Source organism: Aquila chrysaetos, chromosome 10 (genome assembly GCF_900496995.4).
Source record: "Aquila chrysaetos chrysaetos chromosome 10, bAquChr1.4, whole genome shotgun sequence".
Lineage (NCBI taxonomy): Eukaryota > Metazoa > Chordata > Aves > Accipitriformes > Accipitridae > Aquila > Aquila chrysaetos.
Window position 1 is genome coordinate 1,600,698 of NC_044013.1, and position 18,176 is coordinate 1,618,873.

The 18,176-nt window shown below is 39.6% G+C and overlaps 1 protein-coding gene across 5 annotated transcripts in view; it reads left to right on the top strand.

Annotated features, from left to right (window-relative positions):
- The window catches only part of MME (membrane metalloendopeptidase), a 51,994-nt gene extending 40,033 nt beyond the window's left edge, over positions 1–11,961 (top strand). For all 5 annotated transcript variants that reach the window (XM_030028928.2, XM_030028924.2, XM_030028925.2 and 2 more), the window contains exons 18-23: positions 539–658; positions 1,367–1,500; positions 3,739–3,804; positions 7,198–7,293; positions 7,710–7,786; positions 10,544–11,961. In XM_030028928.2, the coding sequence (XP_029884788.1) occupies positions 539–658; positions 1,367–1,500; positions 3,739–3,804; positions 7,198–7,293; positions 7,710–7,786; positions 10,544–10,643 (593 nt within the window). In that variant the 3' untranslated portion in view covers positions 10,644–11,961. The remainder of the gene's footprint in view (positions 1–538; positions 659–1,366; positions 1,501–3,738; positions 3,805–7,197; positions 7,294–7,709; positions 7,787–10,543) is intronic.
- Positions 11,962–18,176: the final 6,215 nt, after the last annotated feature.

An 18,176-nucleotide genomic window follows, 5' to 3' on the forward strand; every position in this document is an offset into this window, starting at 1 on the left:
CCTAGAAAAATGGGCACAGAAGTGTGTGAAAAGAACCGCTTTGTTCCAGTTCTTTCATTGCCAGCTTGACCTATTTTTATTGATTCTATAGTGGGAATTACTGGTATTTTCAGTGGAAGAATAAATTCCTCTCTCTGAGACTGATTTGTGGTGGGGACAATGATCAAATAATTTATTCTTCTAGGGGAACACCCTCCCACTTCTCATGATGTTGTGAGGTTTATTTAATAATGATACAGGAGTCTGAGAATGCTAAATGCTGTAAATTGGAAAAGTAAACTGCTTTTTTGCAAAGTAAAATAGTACCAAAGACAAAGTAAAAGCTGATCATGATTTTGCAAGTGTCTGAAGAGGGAAGTTGTCCTGCTGGTCTGTTCCTACTATCCTACAGCAATTATCATGTGTCAACTCACTTAATTGATGCTGGTAAATGAGGGAACAGGATGACTTTGGTTCAAGCCTATAAAAATGGTCTCTTCACACTGCACGCATAGGATAATGAGGTAGGGCCTTAATTGTGTTGTGGGTTTTTTTGCAGTTTTCCCTGCTGGCATTTTGCAGCCCCCTTTCTTCAGTGCATCCCAGCCCAAATCTCTGAATTACGGTGGCATAGGCATGGTCATTGGTCATGAAATCACACATGGTTTTGATGACAACGGTAAGGCACTGAGTTTCTAGTTACAGAACTTACAATGCACAGAATGTTTTACATACTTTAGTGCTTAATCATTCCACAGAGCAGATAAAATGAAGGTAAAGTTTCCATATATAAGACCAAATCTGGATTTCTGAGGCTTTACAGTATTGTTCCCCATGATTCCCAAAAGTGTGATTCAAAGAATACCACAGACCCTCCTGTAGCTGCTAGGCTGCAGCAACAGCCCAGGATGTGGGCCTGCGGCACACAAGGGCTTTTAACATAGTTGCTGGTCACTTGCTTTTCCCAAAGGCTACATCAAAAACCATCATAAACTACACATAAGTGTAAACAGGGTGTCACTAGGCTGGCATAGGTGTGAACTCAAGGGTCTACCTCTCAGACCTGCTGCCCAGCCACATCATTCATTTCTAGACCCACACTATGATCAATCCAGCATTGAGTCACAGGTCAGAACCATACCAGGCTTCCTAGGAGAGCCTTAATCTCATCTTCTGATTCAGTATGAATTTATTTGTTTTTCTCCTCTGCTGAAATACAGCCCTCTTAGCAAAAAAAAAAAAAAAAAAAGAAAAAAAAGCATCATCTGTATGACTGCCTCATTACAGCGATTTTTTTGCATGAGTGACTATGCTCACTTGCTATCCTTCTTACTGCATCAAAAACCTCTTTTCCTGTATACATAATTCTGTTAGCATATTTTTACAGGCAGAAATTTTAATGAGGATGGAGACCTTGTAGACTGGTGGACTGAAGAATCAGCACGCAATTTTAAGGAGCTATCCCAGTGTATGGTGTACCAGTACGGAAACTTTTCATGGGACCTAGCAGGTGGACAGCATGTATGTATATTTATTTGTAACTAACCAATGTTATTTTTAATGAGGAAGCACAAAATCTTTTGTCCTAAACATGCAAACTGTTATTTACATGAATGCTCTCTTGGCTTGTGGCCAACACTGTCACCCCTACACACACACACACACACACACACAAAAATTCTTAAAATTAAAGATAGTGGTAAAAACTCCACGCATACACCAACTGTTCTGAAAGAGGCAGGATTTACGTTCTGAATGAGTGGCAGTCCTAGAAGCCTTTGCCTTAGAAGCCTTTCTGGGCCGTCAAAGGCTCTTTTTGAATTCCATGAAGGAACAGAAAAAAAAATTTGAAAGTTTGAACCTCATTTCCCCAAAGCTTGATGTGCAAATAATATATATCCCCATCAAAACAAATCCTACCTGCTGCTTTCCTTCACTCAAAAGTTTCTTGCTCTTTCCTCCAGAGAAAAAGCTGGACTACAGAGCTAAAAGGTCTGAGAAGAATCAGGGTACAACAGGAGAGGAAAAGAAGATAGATTTAGGAGAGGCAGGCAATCTAAATGTGACTGCATTTATAGCATTCTGCACAGTTAAAATTATTAGGCATTCAGTGTAGTGTCTGTGTCTGGAAGCCCTAATTTCATGAGAACAGTTAGCAGGATCAGGTCTGTACTGTGTCCCAACAAGACCAATATTCCATTAACTCACAGGAACAGGTGACACTGATACTGTAATTACTCATACTGAACAGGAGACTAGTCCTCTTCCTATTAAAATGGAAGCTGCAAAACTGCCACTGGAAGGAGAGAGCCCTGTACATATAACACAGCACTTCATAGCATGTCATTTCAGGGGTGACCAAATGCTCTGCTAATGCACCTGCATTGTCTCTAGTACACAACCCAGCTTTAATCATCGAGAGACAGTTTAATCATCTTCACAGTGCTCCCACCTTGCTGCCATAGGGATTTTACTGTCCCAGGCTGGCAGTGTACATACTTCAAAGCTACAGATGGCAGACTTCAACCACAGTTACTAGCTGAGCTGCCATCATTCTGTCAGCCAAGGTACATACTGCACCAGTGCAGCGTTTAGCTCACACTCCCGCGTCTTCCACACAAGTGACATGACGAGTGTCAGCCCCTAGATCATTGCTATCCAGTAAAGAAAGGAAAGCGGTTTACTACAGGAGCACTCAGTTGCGTTGCATTGTGGAAGACCACTTTTAACATTCACCTTATTTTGGACTTCACTGGATAACCACGTGCGGCTTTGAACTGTGCCGCCACCTGTTTTTCTGTAAGGAGCAAAATTTCTCTTGGATGGGTCCTCCTACAGTTAAGTGGCGAATGAGAAGACACTTACAAGAAGCTGTTTCTCTGACTACTACTGTCTGGTTTTTTTAGAGGCTGACAATATATTCCATCATACAGAAATAGGGAAAAGATAAAACTTCCAGCCCTGAGGTTTCCCTAATCTGTGTGTTAAACTGTTGGGACTCACAGAGAGGCCACTAAAAATAGAGAAGAATATTTCAACATTTTTCTGCCATTTTTCACACATTAAATTCAATCTAAAGATGATTCTACATTTTGCAGCTTTGAATATCATAGCCCAATATCTTGGGCTAAAGGCTGAAAACACAATTTTTTTTTTTAAATAAAATTACAGATTCTCCATTACCAAAGCTTCATCATCTTTAGTGATACTTGACTGACTTACAAATACTATACCAGCTAAATAGATATCTTCTATGTATCTTGCTACCAAAGAGCTACCTAACTTGCCCAATATACAGGAAAATACTTACTTTCTAGCAGATTTGCTGATGTCTGTTAACTGATAATTTCCACTATTTGGAGTTTGGATTTTAACTTGTTTTGTAAACTATATGGACAGATTCTGCCCGCTTCCTCTAAATGGAACTGTAGTAAGAAGCTGAGGGTTAAAGACACGGAGGAAATAGGAAGAATGAACAGTGACTAAGCATCAGAAAATCTGGGTGAAAGAGATATGAGAGCCTAGAAAGCTGTCTGTACGGGAAGGAGAAGAATTAGGGAAAACAATAGTATTTGTATGGATTTTGAGACAAGGGAGACAAAGACTTTTCAGAGACGGTAACATAATCTTTTGCTAAAACTTCAGATTTTAAGGAAATTCTCACCTTTAAAAAGTGAAAAAACGCACAAAGTTTGACATTACAGATCCTGGATAAGCCCTTCTTTTCAAAAAACTATACTTTTCCTTTCTATTTTACAGCTGAGTGGAATCAACACACTAGGAGAAAACATTGCTGATAATGGGGGTGTTAGACAAGCATATAAGGTAACAAGTATCCATTTTTCTATTTTAGCTGAAACCATCATAGATTAAGAAAATTAGTTTCAGAGCCTTTGAAGAAGAAACATTATTTTTGTTTTAGGGACAGGACCATACCTACTGCATCATCAAGGCATGGTTTAAAACTATTGACTAGCTGTTGTATTTCTATCATCCTGTTAATTATTTCCTGATATATATTATCTGTTCCTAGTGCACTCTTTTTTCAGCTGACTTCTTTCCTTCTATTTTTTTTTTATTATTTTTTCCTATTGTGAATAGGGAATTTGTAGAATGAAAACATTTAATGAATCACACTTGGACCATCACCTAACTAAACTGATGATACTGAGCAGCTGTCTGCCTCTGTCTTCACCAGCTTTTTTGTGCCAGGAAGGAGGGACAGAATGACTTTCTTCTAAGCTCTACCCATAAACAGTCTCTGCTTATATGAACACTATTCACTGTTAAAAAAACTGTTCAAAATATCGTCTTGTACAAGTGACTTGGGTCCCCTGTACAAGTATCAGTGTCAGTGACATCTGGACTCCTTGCGCTAAGCCTTCCATCGAAGCTTGTATGCTTTTTGGCTTTCCTTTCATTCTCTTCCTGAAATAGGTATGTAACTCCTTAGATGGGCCAACTTTGAGACTGAAAGTAAAAGCAGCAGAGGTCTTCTCTTTGTGAATGCGGGTTGCAAGGTGAGAAGCAAGTCAGCTTCTCTGAACTTTTCTTGTTACCTGCAAATCTGATGGTGCCAGGCCTTAATAACGTGACCCTCCCTCTCCTTCCCTGAACACCTTGTTCTGTGGCAAAACATTGAACACTTGATAGTGCTGTCATTCCTCAACAAAGTGCCCGCTGGGGTGCATGGGCCAACTCATACTTCTCAAAGTTATCATCATAGCTTCTGCAAAGAAAGCCATCAGCAACACTTCACTAGAAATACACAGGTTTGAGGGCAAATACAATTATTAATGAGAGCATAAAGAATGATTTGGAAGCCTAAAAGAGGTATCAGTGTGGCTTATTAGATTAGTCTGATCTTCAATTACTGGATCATTTGTGCATTTTAAAAAAACAGTACAAACCCATGAAAGAGGATACTCTTTCTGAAAGGAATGGGAGTAGCCAGAGAAAAATTAGAAGGTCAGAAGTATTACAAAAAAAGAATTGGGTATTTATAATTATTATGACATCACATAAATAGTAAAACAAGTCCAAAAGGAATCTTGAGAGTTCATCTAGTCCACCCCGCCCCCACCTCCTAGCAGGTAGAATCAACCATTTCTGTATCCTTCAAACATACCGTAAGAGAAGTTCCACTACCTCCTTGCTGTCGTTCAAGTGCCATCATGTCTTTGCTTTCAACAGTGGAAACACAGAACAATCTGCTCCTTTCTTTTCTGTGACCTTTTGCGTATTTGAAGACTGTTACATACTTGAAGGTCCAGACTTCTCTTCTTTAGACTAAACAAACCCAATTCTTTCAATCTTTCCTCATAGGTCATGTTTGCTAGACCTCTGCTCATTCTTGCTGCTTTCTTCTGGACTCTCTCCAGTTGGTCCACATCTTTCTTGAAGTGTAGTGCCCAAAACTGGACAGAGTGCTCCAGCTGAGACCTGGCCAGTGCCAAGTAGAGTAGAAGGATTACTTCATGTATCTTATATAAGACACTCCTGTTTATGCATCCCAGTATGACACTTGCCTTTTTTGCAATACTGTGGCACTGTTGGCTCTTGTTCAACTTGTTATCCACTAAAACTTCCGGAGCCTTTTCAGTAGACCTGTTAACCGCTCATACCTCAGCTTGCACTTGTGCAGTTCATTGGCTTTACTCGTGTGGTAACTTGGCACTGACTTTAGTCAGAACATTTCTCCAGTTTGCCAGCATCTTTCTATCAGTAATGATATACTAACAGCACATTGTTTGACACATAGTCTTCATAAGAAACATGAAAGCGGCTGTTCTTACTATGGAAGGGTTTTGAAGTCTGCTGCAATTCGCTTAAAAAAAAATATCTACTTTTAATAATGCAACATTAGATAATTGATAAATTAATGTCTTCTCCCTGCAGAATCAGTTTTGTGCTAGTAAGATTGGATCCTGGAACTCTGCATTGTATACAGGGAAAGCATATTTTACCATAAGTGTGGTATTTAGACTCTAACCCAATAGGTGGCAAAAAAATATGTAGTATGCTTATGTGACAAACATTTGAGAGAAAACCAAACTGTAAACAGGACAGCAAATACATGTGTTCTGTAGAATCAGAGAGAAGAATGATTTTTTGCCACAGCTGAAGCTTTTTACCCCACATCTCTCAAGTCTAATGGAAAGAAGCAGTGGAAGAAGGAAAGATGAACAAATGGGGGAAGAATGAATCTTGATTGTCTTGGAGATCATTTGTGCCTCCTTGAGCAGAGGCAGGCTGGGTTGCCCAGCAGAGTCACTTAGCCAGGGATCCACGCACAGGGAATCCCCAAATCATGTAAGACACCTCAGGTATGCTCATTTTGGGACTGTGCCTTAGAAAGCAGCACAGCAGCATGCTTTTCCATGTGGATCTTTACTATGCAAGGTGCATATTGAGGGTAACTGACAGTAATGCCTGACCCACAGAACCTGCAGGAGACAGAGCTGCTGCGAGTGAATCTTTATACAGACGGCTGTGAACCCCAACAATTTGGAGGCTGCTTTTAGCACAGAGCTTGCTGATGCCTCCCTAGACCTACCCCTCAGTTGATGTCAGAGAATCTCACAGTCATTTCCATTACAGAACATATTCTACTTTTTTAACACAGAACTGCCTTGCTTTATGCAGTCATTAATTAACTCTATGAAAAGATTTGGCAGGTAAATATGTAACAGTCCAATGACATTTGATACATTCATTTATTATAAAGTTTGCTGAAGAATAGTACTAACTCTCTGTAGCTACTGTACTTCAGAATATGTCCTCCTTTGCATTCTTGATTTCTTCCCCTGTAAAAAGATGCATAGTTACACAAAAATCTTATTATCTGGGTGTACCCATCTTACTGAAATTACTCCATTAGCTTTGACTTCTTTTTGCTACAATAAATTGCCTTCTTTAAGCCTGTTTCTCTTACCATTTATTTCAATATAATTCAGGCAGCTTCACTAAACCTGGTGTAAAACACTACTGTAAGGCCCATTCAATGAGAAAACTGTCTTGATTCAGTCAGGCCACTGATATCACAGTACTAAGGAATGGCTCTGTCGTCTTCTGCTTAAAGGTGGCACGTGGTAAGATGGATGTCCAAGGTAGTCCATGATTAATTATGTCAAAGAATCCATGTTGCTCCTTGTCATCATTTCATTTTGACTGTCTGGGCAGGGAAGTTGTAACATTTCTACTCAATTCATTCTACAGGCCTATGAAAACTTTGTGAAAAAGCATGGAAAAGAAAAACTTCTTCCTGGTCTTGAAATGAACCATAAACAGCTGTTTTTTCTGAACTTCGCACAGGTATTCTATACTTCTTGACTGAAGGCTTTGAAAATCACTTAAAGTTACAGTTTAACAGTAAGTCAGAAAGTATAGGCTGATTGTCACAGTTTTACTAAGAGCTGGCAGAGTTGCTAAGCTGAGCAGTGTTCACTACGAAGTAGGAAAATAAGGTTCTCTTAGGTAATTTTTATCTTCCCTAAATAAATGAATTCAGCCACAAGTTAAGTCTTATGGACAGTTTCTTGTGTCAAAGTGCCTTTGTCTGAGGACAACAGCATACTTTTTTTTTTTTTTTAAATATACTTTTTTTTTTTCTCTGTGTTCTAATGTGAAATTTATTCTCATGACATTAAGTATTTCATAGTGAAATGACAGCAGGTCTCTTCCTGGACAATCTTACGGCTCACAAATGCTTTTCTTTGTTACGTGTATAGGTATGGTGTGGAACATACAGACCAGAATATGCTGTGAACTCCATCAAAACTGACGTGCACAGCCCAGGCAAATTCAGGTCAGCACGTGTAATAATCTTCAGTGCAGTTCCTAGGTGCAACACAGCTTTTAGGTATAGAATTTAAAGAACTGTACACAAAAGGCTAGGTTGCACTTACCAGGGTAGATTTAGGCATACATACATATATAGGCATAGCACACTGAAGATGGCTAAGAGAAAGACAGACTGTCCCTCCAGACCTCCCAGCCCTAGCATAGCTCTGTGCTGACAGAAACAGGCACAGTCCTTCCCAGGAAGCTCCACAGGCAGAACAAGGCTGTGGGAGAGTTGTCCTCACCCTTGAGATGATACAGCTTAATTCTGTCCACACTATTGAGAAGCTTTGAACAGTCCTCATCACAGAACACAAACACCATCACCTGGCTGTTACCAAATGTGCACAATTGTTACAGCAGAGTCCCAGTGACTGTGTCTGGAATCCAGTCCTCTTCTGGAAGTCCCCTGGCTCCCACAGTAGCTCCTGATAGGGTTCTCGTAAAGACCAAAGGCTATTGATGGACTTCATCCTCCGCTAAAGTCACAGGTAAAATCTCCAGTTAATCTGTGGAATGCAAGGATTTTACTCTTCAAAGCATGGAGAAGAATTCATCTTCTTTTAAATGTTAATACTGACACGAGAGAGAAATGACCTTCTGTCGATAGCCTTTGCCATCATTAGAATGAGGAACGCCTTTGCTATTTAGAGCTAGAAGGATGTTCTGTTCCAACAGAGCGGATTGGCCCGTCTTCACTGTTACGTTAACAGCATTACTCATAACGCCTGCGGCACAGAACTGGGGCTCTGCTGTGCCCCAGGTGTTCTACAAGGTCACTGTTTGTTCTCTGATGCAAGAGTAACAGAAGTGAGTTCTAGGTGGAAGATCACTGCCCCTTAGTCAGTAACAAACTTGTGTGCTGTGGTGCAACAAGCAAATTCGTATTTTTTGCCTTGTGTACTCAGTCAGCCTTCCCAAGAATAGGTGGGCTTGAATTCAGTAGTCATGCAGGAAACTTGGCTGTTCAGGGTGGAAGTCTTTGGGCCAGACTAGGATCTTTTCTTTTTAACTTAAGTCAGAGCAACCTATTCATCAGTAGTGTAACCATGTTTTTGCTCTGATAAATCTGTTTGGTCAAATGCCATGAGATCAAGTAGTAATGTAGACATCACAACATCTCTGTTAGCTTTGAAAGGCTGTGTCATCTCCAGGATTCACATACACAGTAGCTGATTTCTCTCCTGATACAATTCAGAACATTAATTCCAGTATCTTTCTTTCAACGGCTTTTCACCAAGGAATTATTTTGTTTATCCCACATACTCAAATATTTAGTGAAAGCAGTGACTGTTCCTTCAGTTGCTACTTGACTGGCATTTCACTGTGGGTGGTTTTTGTACTTTCTGCAGATCTCTCCCAGAGGCAGTTTATGCATCAAGTCCTACCATCAGCTGAATTTGGTCACAATGCTAATGAGGCTCTGCAGCAGTTCTTCAGAACTGTTTTGCATATCTAATTTGTATGAGTCATGAGTCCTTTGAAGTTCACTAGTTCAGCATCTCTGTGTAATTTTGTGTATCTTGGATATATTACATCACGTATTGTGCTGTTTTTACATCAGTAGGAAAGGCTATAAACTTTATATGAAATTACACAAATATTAATGAGAAACCATACTAACATTTTTAGAATCTGAAGTAATTTTCAGGATGAGGCCCCCTAAGAGCTCTAAAATAGAAAGCATTTCAGTACATGAGACATACCCACAAATTACTGCCTAAAGACATACTATTAAAATGTCATAATGGCTCCCAATGTGCCTTTTTTTTCTTTTTTTTTTTTTAATTGGGGGCGGTCGTTGTTTGTTTAATACCTGCTATACTGACTGTAGGCTATTTCTCCTTACAGGTAGGACAGGCAGCTCTTCATAAAAATTGTTAATTGCATAGCCCAATTTTAGTTTATGGGCTAACAACTTTGAGTACTGGACAGGTAGAATCTTTTGTCCACTAGAAAAATAAGACGTTAACAGAAAGATGCCATAGATTAGGTAATTGTCACAGGCAGGCGACAGAGAATCTGCATCTGAGTGTTAACATGCAAAATTAAAACACAGCAAGTACAGTAACAGATACAGGTCAAGGCCTGCTTATGTACCAAATCCCTGTAGTTCTGGGGATTTTAGTAAATGAAGCAGGATTCTTAGCCCACTGCTGTTCTAGCTGTTTGTTAATAACAAATATAAATAGAGTTATTACACCCAAAATACTTCTTGCTCTGTTTCTGGCAAAATCCCTTTTTAGCAGTTCCAGTCCTTAAGAGCAATGAAGCGCTCCTAGATCACTAAATGTAAAAAATGTGTAAAAATGCAAATGAACGTTCACTGAAAAGTTACACCGCAGTCCTCTACCTCAGGGTCTTCTTTTCCCTTTACCAAGAAACTTGTCAGCAAAATGTAGCTGAAAAAATTCTCAGTGAAAACTAACGACAAGCAATAAACCTGTTCCTAGTGAAATAAATGGAAGTTTTGTGAGAGCCAGTAACGAAAGGACAGATCATGTATTTTGAGGAGTTGCAACAGGGACCGTACAAACTGAAAAGAGAAAATCCAGCCACTCCTTGAGGTGAAATGGAAGCAATAGTCAGAGTTCAGAAATATGGCATTTCCCACAGTATTTTGAGGTGATGCAAAAAAAAGAAGTTACAAAATGTGGGTTGTCTTCTTTGTTTTAAACAAAGGCAAGCAACAATGACAAGATGTTGGTTTTTTGTTTTAAAGGGTCATAGGATCACTGCAAAACTCTCCAGAGTTTTCTGAAGCCTTTTCATGCACCAAGACAAACTACATGGATCCTGCTAAAAAGTGCCGAGTTTGGTGACGGAACCGTAAACCTTGCATCTTGAGAAGCTTTCCAGAAAAAAGGAAATTTTGAACTAATTTTGAGAAGGGGAGGAGGGCAGAAAACTGAGGTGAATATGCTAGAGTAGTCACTGTAATTCTTAGTAAACAGGCAAAAACAAAAAAAATCACACATCAAAACGTCAAATGAAGGACTAATGCCAATGCAGCAATTAGCTGCTCTAGCTGATTGGCTGCTTTTCCTGTCACTGAACCCTGTAGAATCTACATCACTTGACAGCGTACAGTAACATTTCACTTGCACTTAATCCTGTTCCCCACTGGCCAATGGCTTTTTGGATTTATTTTAAAATGTCAAAGTATAACACATTAACTCCTACTGGTCGGTGAATGTGTATTTCTGATCAAGCGGAGGAAGGAAATACTAAGTAACACACAGTTTTAGACATCATAACATGATAATGAGACAACAGTTTTTATCCTAAGTGTCAGACTTTGTATCCTCTGCTGTTATGATAAATCAGTTCTACCAAATGTTTTCATTTTTACTTGAAACCATTTATACAAGAGGAGTCCAAAGACCTGCTGTACTTAAGTAACTTCTCACTAATTATTCCAGTGTGTATTATCTGAAGTCACTATTTACAATAGTTTATTTACTGCTTTCCAGCCAAATTGAAATTGTAGGTAATTTATTAATTTTTGAACATATAATCTGTAAGATTGTGATCAAAGACCCTTTCACAGTTTTCTAAGCTTTTTCTTGCTTTCTCTGGAGTTGGTCTTTTTTAAAGTTTCTAGTAATGTATAAATCATAGTTTTTATATTTAAATCTGAGCTACACTTTTGACTTGAAGTATTGTAATATATTTTATCAGTGGCTGCATAGAACTGGGAAATTTGAGTGAAGCATGGTATCAGGCAATAAGATAAAGTCTACAAAACTGAGTTCTCCAATGGAGTATACCAATATTCAAGTTTTCAGGCTGACTTTCTCAGCGTTTAGGGTCTGATCCTGCACATAATTCGTACATGTTCTGATCGATGTCAGTCCTCACATCACTAAAGCTGCACAGCTGATTGCAAGAATCAGAAGGAGCTTTAAGTAAGAAGGTAAAGGCTTTAAATCTGCAATGATATGTATTAAACATCCTCATGCAGATTGCAAAGGAACTTACTGCTTTGTATATCAAAGCAAACAGATTTCCAAAAATAAGTACCAGATACCTCAGATGACTGCTACAATAGGTATATTTAAAAACCTATGTTCCTTTTAGCTTTCTGAGTTTGTCATCTGATAAAAACATTTTGATAATAAACTGAAATTGTGAGCCAAATGCAATGTGTGTTCTTTATAGGAAATACAAAAGTACAAAAGAAAAAAAAATCTCTGCAAATAAATTTCGATACTCGCCCCTGAGCCCCACACCTCAACATCTGTAACAACTGACAAAAGGAGAATTCAAATAATTTTGTTCTAATTTAAAAGCAGATGTCAATAGGTTATTTAGTATCTAAGGAAATCACACCAAAATTGCCTGCAGAAAACTTTGTCTTCCCGGACTTTTCCCCAACAGTATGATAAAGAGAGCAGAAAATAGAATCCTTTTTGTGAATTCCCAGCTGGAGGAGTCACGCTTAATGCAAGAGCAATAGCGAAGGCATCCAGTAGCAGCCAGGACAGCTCCACTGCTGCTGGAGGTACGGTAGCCGTACCTGCAGTTTCTAAGAAGGAATGGAAGGATCTTTGCTTGTGGTGCACCTGACAGATCAAGTGGCCAAAGGCAGCCACAAAGCAAGTTCCCACTGACCCTTCTGAAGGCACGTGATGTCCAGGGCGCAGAGGGGACCTGCAGAGCCCTTGTACCCACACCATTCTTTGTCTAGTCACTACTGCCTGTAAGTCACTCCTGACCACAAAAGGGAAGCAGAGAGTGAAAAGCAGTAGAAATCGGAGAAAAGCGCTAGAAAAAACCCAAAAGTTGTATTAACAGGGTTTTTACCTCTCTGCTGAGTCCCTTTTTTCATGTATGCCCCTTTTCTCCATATTTGTCAGAGATCTTTTTATACTCTTTATCGTTAACCTGATGCATCCAAATGAAACTCAATCCTTCACAAATTCAAGCCCATAAAACTGTGAAACAGGAGGTACCGTTATCCCCATTTTACAGCTAGACATGGTAACACTCATCAAGAAGAGAAAAGAAATTCAGAAGGTAAGTAAACCAGTGGATCACTAAATACAGAATAAATAGTATTGTGTCACAATCAATAAATAGAGAATCACTAATAATTAGTGAAAAGAATAGCAAAAAAACCCAACCATGAATAAGTCAATACAGGTAGATCAGTTGTAATACCTGTTCAATAGTGTACCAGCAAGCTTTTCTGATAGACCTTGTGGTTCATTTGCCTGCTAGACAGACAAAAAACTCAAAGAGCGTATTTAGTGTTGGAGATACAGATTCCTCCCAGGGATTTTCAACAGCAGGCATACTACACACTGAAGGTTTTTTCACTTCTAAGCAACCTATACACACGTAAAAATAGTTGCATCTTGATTGACGCTAGCTCCTGATGGAGCAGGAAATTCATATTTGAATTCATATATACTACCAAGGACACGGTCATTTCTTTCACCGTCACAGGAAGAAATAAAGCTACCCTTTGTGGAAAGTATCTAGCAACACCCTGGCCAGAGCCACAACAGATACTCTTTTAAGGAGACAAAACATAGACACATTTGACAGCTGGCTTTAGACATGTCATCAAACTCAGCTTTTACATTCATGAATTACAAGACTCTCTTCCCCAAAGCCCCATTTCTTCACTGCTTCCCTTTCCCATCTATTTTGTTACAGACAATCCAGCTGTAACAATGAGCTAGGAGCCTAGAAAGTGTGTGAAATGAAACCAAACATAAGGCATGTGACCAGAAGAATGGCAAAGTTTTACTAGTTATTGCTAACTGCACAAAGGGCCAGAAATATCTCCTTTCATACATGAAATCATGAAATCAAGTGAATGGACATCTAGAAAACAACCTACAAGCACTCCATGATTTGATGTGAGTGAGAAAGGTTTAAAGAAAAAGGACCTGGTCAATGTAGGAACCTAAAGAGTCAAACTGTTTGTAAAAGACAGATTTACATATGCCCATGCATCTATATCGCTTCCAAAAACATCCCACCAAGAGACACCTTCCCTCCTTCCTTCCTTCACACAACCAACCCAAACTATTCTATGATTCCAGACGGGCTACACTATCCACAGGCTCAAGCCTGTAGGTGCAAATGAGGCTGCTCATTTCCTTATTCCCCCTTTAGAATAGGGGGGGAAAGAAATGAAGGGTTGGCTTTACTCCTGGCTGAAGCAGCTGAATCAGAACAGTGTGGATAGCTATGACTACTGAAATAAGTCCTAGTAGGAAATTACTGCACTCCAGAATCAGAGAAAACAGCAAAATCATCTGCAGTACAGGTCTGAATGCCTTCTGATACCAGTCCTGGGGCTAGGCACATCATTCACCACCTCTCATCAATTTAGTCTTCTCCAAAAGTCACTTGGCGCATCAGCTAAGTGCAGGGCCCTGTATTAGCATTTAACAGAAAACTAAAATGTAAAATACATGTCTTTGAAACCAAACTTTAACCAGTGGCAATTATGATTTCCTCACTCATGTGAAAGTGAAATTCAGGTCTTCATAAAAGAAACATAGCACTAACCATTCAGATGTGAGATATCTGACATTAAACAAACAAGCAGAGACAATCAGAATATACCTTTCATCACAGCTTGCAAACTAATTAGTGCCAGCCAGGATTTTCTTTCACAGAGTGTCAATATGTCAGGGAAGTATTTATAGACATGCCATGGAAAGCATTTACCAAAGGCCTCAAAAACAACAAACAAGACTGAAGGACATGTCACTCAATGCAGCATTCATATTTTACTGCTTCTTCAGCTCCACATTTAGACACTCTAAGATTTCACAGTAGGAGTTCAAGTTGTGTGCAAATGCACTGGTCCTTTCTAGCATTCCCATGAGCTTGGCATGAAGCACCTATAAATTCAGTAAATTGCCAGATTTACTGCCAAAAGTTACAAAAACAGTAAACGTGGTTATCACAAACACTGTGTTGCTAAACTGTTTGCATTTTCTGTAAATTTTACCTGCTTTGGCTACATCACCTAAGAAAACGTGTTTCTGTTTTACTGAAAACACGCTTAGAATCAAGTTGGCATGAACAACAGGGAGATGGAAGAATTTGTGAAAACATGTAGAAAAAAAATTAACTAGTGCCCTATGAAGTCTGTATTAGTGCATGTTTGTTAACATTCAAAACCAGAAAGCAAAAAAGAGCAAAAAAAAAAAAATCAGTATTACCTCAACGGAAGGCAAGGAATTTCTGGAAGAGGAAAGTATTCCATACCTAAAAGAAAGAAAAATGTGTTAATACCTGACAGGTATTTAAATTGATCTTGATTTGTGGATGAATATGGGCTATCTCCTCCTTGTTAGATTCCACTAATTCCCTTGCCCTTGATAGTTTTATTCTTGGTTTTTGTTTTCCAGCTACTTAAGTCACCTTCTGTCTGTATTCTCTTAGAGAAATCAATTCCTTGCAAAATAACCACAGAGTCACATAGTCCATCTGCCATGTTTTTCCTCATTTCCTGCTCATTTAAGCTCCAACTTCTCCCTCTGCTGTATTTTCCTTTACATACATTCATACAAATTTTGGCACTCTCTTCTTTGGTACAAAAAGCAGTTTTGGAGCCTGCTGCTGTGTAGATCTACTCTTGAATCCAACATCTTACGAGTTATAATATAGCAGGAACATCTGCTCCTATCTATTACTGGCAGACTGACCTGCAGTTACAAATACCTGAGCAAGCACTAGCGAAGCAAAAGCTAAGGTACTATGGTACAAAGACTCCTTGTGTAAACAGTTAATACTGCCCAAATATTGGTTACATCTACCACCTTCATTTCCTAACCATCAGAGAAAAACGGGATGAAACAAAATATCTAAATTAATTATGTAAGTAACTGCTGTTCACTTGCAAAGTGGCTTTGCAGAGCCATTTCCAGTATCTGTCTGCATGAAGGCTGCTGAAAGTCCAGTAGGATTTACGCTCATCAGTCTTGGGGCTAGAAGAGGTTGCCTAAGGAGTATTACAGTCCCCTTCCCTGAAAGTTTGGTCAGGCTGCCATTGCCAAGTCCTGCCTACCCTTCTAAAAGCTCTGAAGTTCTGTGGAGAGCATCAAAATGTGAAGAGAAAAGCTGGAGGGAGCATGATCTCTTGCTCATGAAACATTTCACATTTTTTCATTTTGGCTGAAATGTCAGTTTGGCTTTTTGCTTTATCGCAGTATCCTTGTTAACACCAACAATATGTACAGGAAAAAAAACATTTACAGGTATGAAAAAAATATTGTTATTTAACAGCTTTCTCTGATCTATTTCAGTGCAAGAAAGGACAGAGTTAAACTCAAAAATAAGTTTAATGGACAGTGAGACTGAGATATAGCAGGATCCAATGGGCAAACAGCTGCATTTGTCCATAGTTCTGGGGAAAAAAAACCCTCTCAGTTTTACCTAAAAAAAAAAAAAAAAAAAAATTATAAACAACTTAGAGTATCACTGTCAGCTTCCATAAAATCTAAGAATCGGTCACTATAGTTCTACAGATGTCTTTTGATTGTTTCCATTGACTTGACTTGCCATAGCAGCAGGCTGACAAAACTTTAGGGACTATATAAAATACACGTAAATACTGACATTAGTCAATTAATTGACGATGCATTAACGAAACAGCTCCCAAACACACATAACAGACAACCATCACTAAATAATTCATCTAAGTACTGCTGAGATGCTGTGATTCACAGTCAAACAGCTTCACTTCTGCTGCCCAGGGACTCGGGGCCACAGGCTCGCCAAGGCCAGTGGCAGATCTCCGGCGAGGCTGCGCAGGCAGGACTGCACCACCCCGAGAGGTGCTGGGCGACCCTCGAGCCGCTGACCGACGTCTGGACTCGGAGCCCATAGAAAAGCTCCGACAGTGAAGATGCCACTGATGACAACCCTTAGGGACTTTTTCTTCCAGACAAGTGACTCCTTAACCACTACTTCTTAACGAGGTGTTACTTATTTTCCTACATATGCTACACTTACTATTTTTTTCCTTTTTGAACCTATCAGTTCAATTCAATCAGGTATTGAATCATGGGCCTCTAAATTAAAATATAAAAGACCTGAGTTTTCTCAATCTTCTGTAACGCCCAATGGAAAATCACAATACAGCAAAAAATAAGTAAGATATGGCACATACTGTGTCCAGAGGAGCCATAATGGATTCACACATCTTCTATAACATTGTTAGGAGAGCTTTTTACCCAAATGGCTAATGAGTAATAATTGCCCAAGAAAGGATTTTCCCCAACATTGTGCTTAATCCCAAAGAAAAATGTCAGCAGACTTAAGAGAAAAACTGAAGTGAGCCAACCCCACGACCTACAGGCTGTGTTGGAACAGAAGTCGGAGATACTCTGGCACTCAGTCCTGTCCCTTGATCATTCAGAGCAGGCTGTGCCCTGCGCTTCATTCCCTGCCCACGCGCCAGGGTTTCCTTCCAATGCAAAACAAGGCACAAAGGCAGCACCATGCAGTTGGAGCCCATCCCTGCTACCTTAGTTCCCTTCCTCAAAGAGCATTACTGGTTAAACGTGGTCAGTAAAGTATTTTGTTCCTTCCAGACTCTAGCACTGCCACATCCTAAACTAGTTCACAGTTTAAGTGAGGACACATTCTGATTCAAAGGCTCCCATACCCTCGTTTCAATTCTCACAGGGATGGAGTGTCTTGATGTTAGTCCTTTACCTTAAAAATCATCCTTCACTCATGGCAAGTTCAGATGAAAGCAAGAAGATAACAAAAAAACCCCAAAACCCACAGGACATAGGCTGAAATGTTTATCAGACACAGCTGTCCAGAAATGAAACTAAGGCTAGACTGTCATGGAACTGAGATTAACTTTTTTCCCCATGGCATAGTTCAGCTACTGACCCAGAGGATGCTTCAGTCTTCCCAGCACACCAGCAACATTTGCACAGCTGGACTGCCCTCCCCGGAAAAGCCTAGCACTGGGGAGCTCTTTCTCTGGGATTTATTCAGAGTCCAAATTCCTTCTTCTTCTTTCCCCCTTCTCCGGGACTTCTTACTTTTTAACTCAACACAGGGAAAGTTTTGATGTTACTGTAATATATCGTGTTATTTGTTAATTTTCCTTTGGATATACCCCAGTGCTGTTCTTATTTGACCAGCTGCTGACAGACTGCTAAGTACTGTATTCATTTTCTTAGCTAAACCATCAAGGAATTCCTAGTCCACAATGAGGCAAAAATCCTTCCAGCTGCTTTGGGATGTGTTCTCTCCAAATGAAGCCCCTCCATACACTGATCGTTATAACTTTACATCCACACAGAAATGGATAATTGTATTTCACACAGACATGCACGTGAGCTCAGTGCATGTGGCTAATTACT